General features: G+C 40.6%; 1 protein-coding gene across 1 annotated transcript; it reads left to right on the top strand.

Annotated features, from left to right (window-relative positions):
• Positions 1-796: 796 nt before the first annotated feature.
• Positions 797-1753, top strand: LOC102520656 (olfactory receptor 2B11). Its single transcript, XM_006177989.2, has one exon. The coding sequence runs from the start codon at positions 797-799 to the stop codon at positions 1751-1753; it is 957 nt and encodes a 318-aa protein (XP_006178051.2).
• Positions 1754-7311: the final 5558 nt, after the last annotated feature.

The following is a 7311-nucleotide window of genomic DNA, read 5'->3' as shown; positions in this document are numbered from 1 at the left end:
TTTGCTCAAAATTCTACGTTCTGGGGCCTCATTGGGTACCATTAGGCACCAAGTCAAGAGTGGAAGTGACTTAACTCCTCCACTCCAGGGACTGAGAGGACATTGGGCTGTGCTTTTTTTCTAACAGCCGGAGTGAATTAGTGCCGCCCATATGTGAGCAGTCACAGGGCGAGAGACCGGCATGGTACAGGGAGCCGGGGAGGCACATGTAAGCCTTCGGTGGTGAGTAGGATGCGTTTATATCAATAAACCCCTTAGCTGTTCACAAAGCCCTTACTCTTGTTTTATGCCACCTTTCGCTTCCCATCCACCACCACCTCCAAAAGGCAAAACGAGAAAGCCTAAGAAAGTGGTCAATTCCCTGTTGATGAGTTCGTAGAGAGAAGTCAGACGTTCTAATAGCAACAGGAGCTGTGTCAGACTTTGACTAAATTGGAAGAAAGTTGTTCTTAATGATATGCTTTCACAAACCCAATGTCCCCCTATCCTCCCCAGGGCTCTGTATTTGGAGCAGGTGTTTTCTCCCCACATTACAGATGCAGAAATTGAAGTTCAGAGAAATTGAATGGCCAAGGAGTAGGAAGGAAGAGCAAGATATACACGCAACTGTTCTGACTCCTGATTCTGATTTCCCCCACATTTCAGTGTCACTGCGGAACGTAAGGAAGACCATACAGAGTGGAACCTGTACAGGAAAGCACAGGCACAGACATGAGAAAGACGATTAATTTCTCTTCTTAGACTTTATTCATCCCAACTTGCTCGATTGATCACAAGTGCCAGAAAATGCCTCAGCATGAGAAGTGACAACCAGAGCTTTTGGGGGGACCCTCCTGAGGACTTTGTCCTTCTGGGTGTTTCTGACAAGCCATGGCTGCAACTCCCTCTCTTTGTAGTCCTCCTGGTGTCCTATGTTCTGGCCATGTTGGGGAACATTTCCATCGTCCTGGTGTCCCGGCTGGATCCCCAGCTCCACAGCCCCATGTACATCTTCCTCAGCCACCTCTCCTTCCTGGACCTCTGCTACACCACCACCACCGTCCCTCAGATGCTGGTCAACATGGGAAGCTCCATGAAGACCATCAGCTACAATGGCTGCACAGTACAGTACACAGTTTTCCACTGGTTGGGGTGCACTGAGTGCATTGTCTTGGCAGCCATGGCCCTGGACCGCTACGTGGCCATCTGTGAGCCCCTCCGGTATGCCATTATCATGCACCGCCCTCTCTGCCAGCAGCTCGTGGCTGTGGCCTGGCTCAGTGGCTTTGGCAACTCCCTCGTTCAGGTAGTCCTGACAGTGCAGTTGCCTTTCTGTGGGCGGCAGGTGCTGAACAACTTCTTCTGTGAGGTGCCAGCCATGATCAAGCTATCCTGTGCTGACACAGCTGTGAATGACACCACACTGGCCGTGCTGGTGGCCTTCTTTGTGCTGGTCCCCCTGGCTCTCATCCTTCTCTCCTACAGCTTCATTGCCCGTGCAGTGCTCAGGATCAAGTCCTCCAGGGGACGCCGCAAGGCCTTTGGGACCTGTTCCTCCCACCTGGTGGTGGTCTCTCTCTTCTACCTACCTGCCATCTACATGTACCTGCAGCCCCCTTCCAGCTACTCCCAAGAGCAGGGCAAGTTTATCTCTCTCTTCTATTCCATAATCACTCCCACCCTCAATCCTTTCATCTATACCCTGAGGAATAAGGATGTGAAGGGTGCTCTGAGAAGACTCCTGGCGAGGATCTGGAGGCTCTGCACAAGATGAAGACCTGAGATGTGGCAGTATCCATCGGTTAGAGAGCACTGGGCCAGTGTATTGTATGCTCAGATCACCTTTCATTAAGGAGTCAATAACCAAACAGTGTGTTTTTGAGAGATCTGAGAGACCCAAAAATCCCTTATCCAAAACATCTCACTTCCTGCATGCTCACAGTATCTAAAATCCCACTTTTCCCAATAGTCTTTAATTCTAAGAGGCCATATGCTTTTAGAAATTGTTTAAACAGAATTGATACTCAATAAGGATTCGTCAAAGTATTTAATTTCTAATTTTCTGATTCCTTCCCCTTCTCATCTTCCTACTTTTCTTCTATTTCTCCCCCATTTGTCTCTTTCTAAATTTCTTTCTTCCTTTTCACAAATATCCTAAGTATAAATAATGTAAACTGAAACATAATCTTATATTACTTATAATAAATTCATGTTCTTCTCCATATATTTATATATCCATAAATTGTATGACTTTGAAAAAAATTCTAAAACTGAAGTATATTACTTTCTTCTTCCTGTGATCTTAGATTATGCTTCTTTTTTTCTGAAGTTCAGGTTTTTGTCTATAGAAAGTTTTTCCACCATTGACTGAAAACAATACAAGCATATGTACTGTGACTCTATATTGGTTCTATGAGTACGAATAAAAATAGTATAATCTCTTATCTAAAAAAAAGAATACATTCCAGTTAAGAATACAGGATAAATACAATCGTAGTTAATGACAATAAAACTTTATTTTAAATAACAAGTTCAAGGTAATTGTAATAGCTAACATTTATAGAAAAGGTTTCCAAGATGCAGGTACTAGATTAAGTGTATTTATATATACCCTCCTGTTTAATCCTCAGATAAGCTTATAATATAATCACTTTTATGATTCCTTATTGTCATAAAATAATTTGATGATTAGAGAGATTGCAATAACTTGGCCATCTGGTAAGAGTTCAGAGAAATTGAGACCAGCTCAGAAATTAAGGGCCACCTCCCTTAGTAGAACAGAACCATGATGTTAGGACTTTATATTTGCATTTTGTTTTCTCTTGTTCTAGATTTATTTAAACTTAATTTATTCATTTTTATCCCCCTACCATGTACATGCCAAATATTAACATAACCAAGCAGAGAAAATTAAATAATAATAATAATAATAAATGAAAACTAGGACAAAAGGAAAATTAAAGAAGTCTTTATTACATAGTTAAGACAAAAAGGGAATATGAATCACAAAGCTGTAGCATTTGATTTAAGACAAGTGAAAAGACCATGACTTCTGTTACCAAGATCACAAAGGATTTTTCTCCTGGGCCATACAGCAGCCACTGGATAACAGCTCAAAGCCCCTTTAGAACGACCTTAGTGAATATACATAATGATGCACAAGAGCTTTCTCTCCTGATTTTTCCTAATGGCACAGATTCAAGGCACAATTCAATGAAAAGAATGTAATGTGAAAGAAAGTCAGTCCACACGTATTAACTATGTAATGAACTGACCTAATTCTAGGATGCATTTGAGAGTATTGAGTGTCTCAAAATAGACATGCTAGATTAAACATGGTCTCAAGGTCTTTTCCACTCCTTGCAGTGAGAAATGGAGATAAATTTTCTTCTCCTTAAAGACTGACATTAGTGACATTTGACCATTTGAATAAAGTAAAAGTAATAGTCTAGATCTTTTTCAAGGCAAGGTCATATGAAAATTCTGGCAGCTTCCAGCTAGTAACACTCTTTCTGGGTCCCTGAGGGGCCAGGTAAGATGTCCAGCTACCCTAAGACCACCACGCTAGGGAAACTGCAGGCGAATGTTATCCATAGTCTCCCCCAAACCAGGCTTCCATCCAGCTCTCCCACACCTGGGTGGAGCTACCCTAGACCTGCCCACCAGTTGAACATCATCCAGTGACCTCAGTAGACACCACATGGAGCAGATGAATCTCCCAGCTGAGCTCTGCCCAAATTCCCAACCCACAAAATTGTAAGATAACAATAAAATAGTTGCGATTCTAAGCCAGTAAGTTTCACGGGGGGTTGGCAGGCAGCAATAGGTAAGTGGAACACCAGGGACCTCTAAAATATTCAATGTCAGAGTTACATAAAACTACAAGATAAACATGGTGAATTTTCCAGAAGCATCGATATTATGCAACATTTTAGGGAAAAATATTAAAATAATTCAGCTAATAAACAAACTGAAACGTTTACATTTTAATAAACTACATAGATATAAACATATAGATAAAATTTTTATAATGAGACCCAATATTTTGCATGCTCTTGGTGCTTCACTCTGTTTTGCAGTAAGTTTCCTGACATTCACTTTCTTCTGCTTTTAAAGTACTTTGTGGAAAAGTGAGAAACACTCATGAAAAGGAAAGGATAGAATGTGTGTCTGCACTCCACTAGCATTTGTCTCGCTTTTCTTTACACAGATCCTGTGCATCTTCTGCCCTCTTTTACTTTCTGGAGATGCATTTCCTTTTGTCCATCGTGACATCTTTCTCTGTTCTTCCTTTGGCCCGATCTGCTGGGCCTCATCTTTCCAGGATGCTTGGGGGCGCCTTGAGTGAGTCAGTCCCTCTGCAAGGAGCCTCAGCGCTCTCCACGTTCAGGGAGTCTGTTTACTGAGTAGAGTCCCATGCATCTCCAGAAAGTAAAAGAGGGCAGAGGATGCACAGGATCTGTGCAAAGAAAAGTGAGACAAATGCTAGTGGAGTGTAGACTTCAAAATATGTCAAGGTTGGACGTAGAGACAAGTCAGAAGAGTTAACTAAAACCATGTCTTTGTTAATGCACTTTAGATCATTGCCTGACTATCCATGAAGGTAATTCATTGTCATCCGCTTCCATACTCGATGTCAGCTGCCCCGCCAGGGAATGTCATCCACCCATCATGTCTGGGAAAGGCCGTAGCATGAAGTAATCTTTCTACTTGGAAGAATATCACAGTTGATAGCTTTACTCTATAACATCCATTAAAATAAAAGATAAAAATCTAAGTTAAAAAAATCCTCTATAGAAAGAAAAAATGTCAGGGACTAAAAATTGAGGGAAAAAAGATGTGAAATAACTCTCTAATATTTATTTCCTTTATGTTTAAAGCCAACAGTTTTATTGAGATATAATTTTTAGAAAGCAAACTTATGGTTGCCAGGGCTGGGGGTGGCAAGGGGAGGAAGTGAGTGGCAAGGGATAAACTGGGAGTTCGAGATTTGCAGATACTGACTGGTATATGTAAAACAGATAAACAAGTTTATACCATATAGCACAGGGAACTATATTCAATATCTTGTAGTAGCTCATGATGAAAAAGAATGTGAAAACGAATATATGTATGTTCCTGTGTGACTGAAGCACTGTGCTGTACACCAGAAATTGACACAACATTGTAAACTGACTATACTTCAATTTAAAAAAAAAAACCATAGAAAAAGCAACCAGACTTGTGTCTTGGGTACACAACAGGGGGAAGGTGGAGAGAGGGGGAATTGGAGAAAAGTGATCAAAGGTACAAACTTCCACTTAAAAGATAAAGAAGTAATAGGAATATAAGGTACAACGTGAGGGCTACAGCTAACACAGCTGTATGATATATAGTAAAGTTGCTAAGAGTAGATCCTGAGAGTTTTATCCCAAGTGTATTTTTTCCTCTTTCCTTCTTTATTTTTAAAAAATTATATCTATATGAGAAGATGGTTGTTATTAAACCTTTTGTGGTAAACATTTCACAAAATATGTAAATCAAACCATCAGGCTGTATGCCTAAACTTGTACGGTGATGTGTGTCTACTATTTGTCAATAAAACTGGAGAAATGTATAATTCACTGGGTTCTGGTATGCTCACAGGTTTGTAAATTCATCACAATTTTGTAATTTTTTACCTCAAAAAAACCCCATTCTTGTTAGCCATCACCCCAAAACTTTCATTCCACCACACCCCTGGCCCTAGGCAGCCATCTACTTTCTGCCTCTGTAGATTTATCTGTTTAGGATGTTCCTCTAAAATATTTGAGGTGCATTTTTTTCTTCCCAGTGATTTCTAATGCCCGTAGAGCTTCTCTATTGAGGTTGAAGCATCTGCTGCTTCAATGGGGTAAAGAAACCGTTCTTAATCTTGCCGGTTATGTTTAAACACCTAAATGGAGACTATGGTCATGATTATTTGACTGTCAGGGATTTTGGCAGGAAGCTACTGAGTGGTTCTTCACTGACATCTGTGCAGTCCTGTAGAATCAGAATCGGGAGCCCTGACTTGGTGCGGTGTTCCATAAGAGCTCATGGAAAAAGGATCCACGTTCAAACTTTTCAAACCTAAGACAACAGAAGCAGAAAACAAAACTCAACAGGAAATGACCATTTTCCATCAATTTTCCTCCCATGTGTCAGGGGCCCTCATATACAGTCATACACTCCTCCGTTCTCTTTATTACCTTCAAGGTAGTTGTTTTTGTCCGTCTTACCTTCTTAGGCCCTCCAAACAGAGTTTTCCAGCTGAACAACTTCAACCTGGGATGAGAAAGCATCGTAGCCAGGCACCTTAGTGGTTGTGCCTGGAATGTTGGTCTCTGTGCTGGCCAAGGTGAAGCTTGCCCCCCGGCTGCCTCTCTGCTTCCTACTCTCCTGGCCCTATGGCTGGTGTTTATTTAGGTGCCTGACAATTTTGTGCATGGAAATGTTTTTCCTAGTGCCCCACACCTTCATATTTTTACAGAACCAAGTGAAGACAAAGGTGAGTAGGAAGCAGCTGGAAACAACCGTGCAGATGACTTCTGAGTCCTTCCTGCAGAGACTGAAATCCTAGTTACACAGTGGTACCAGCATATGCGTTCTCTATCCTCATGTGTTTTCATCTCAGACCTTAAGCATCTTTGTAATCAAGGCCATTGTTATTAGTAATCCACTTGGTAGTGTAGCCATAATAAAATCTAAGTGGCAAAGGGCAGGTGCAGGTAATCCACTTGTCCAAGGCCACAGTATTAAGGGAGAGGAAGCAGAGTGTCTAAAAAGTAAGGTGATGTTCTCAGGCTTCTAACTGGTAACTGAGTGATTGCTGCCATGAGGTGAAAACTTAGCAAATATTTTTATGCTGTTTAAAAACACTATGTTACCTCTCTAGCCTGATGTGGCTTTTTGCTTTTGTATTTTTTTTTTTTTTGTACTTTGTGCTATTAAGTAGAAGAAAGGGAAAACTTAAGGATAAATCTGTCCCCTCCGTGATGTTTTTCAGCCTATCATTTTATCTCCACCTTTAGAAAAAATATGTATATAGTTGACTTTGTATTTGTCCTTATGCACACACATACTTAAAACCATGTCAGCGACTATTGCAGGGACACAGAATAGAGTCAGAATGAGAAAGTTATATATTATATATATACACACGCACACACATATATATATACATATATATATTATAAATGAATTTTCTTCTATAAGGACACATAAAATTTAGAATTTAAAAAAATACACTTCATTTGGTTCTATAAGGAAAGAAAAAAGAAATCCTTTTCCCTGAATCGCCTCTAAAGTCTTTTCTGAGTATCTTTTGCACTT

Source organism: Camelus ferus, chromosome 3 (assembly GCF_009834535.1).
Source record: "Camelus ferus isolate YT-003-E chromosome 3, BCGSAC_Cfer_1.0, whole genome shotgun sequence".
In the NCBI taxonomy this organism is placed as follows: domain Eukaryota; kingdom Metazoa; phylum Chordata; class Mammalia; order Artiodactyla; family Camelidae; genus Camelus; species Camelus ferus.
Note: the sequence above shows the minus strand (reverse complement) of the source record. Positions and strands in the feature narration are given on the sequence as shown.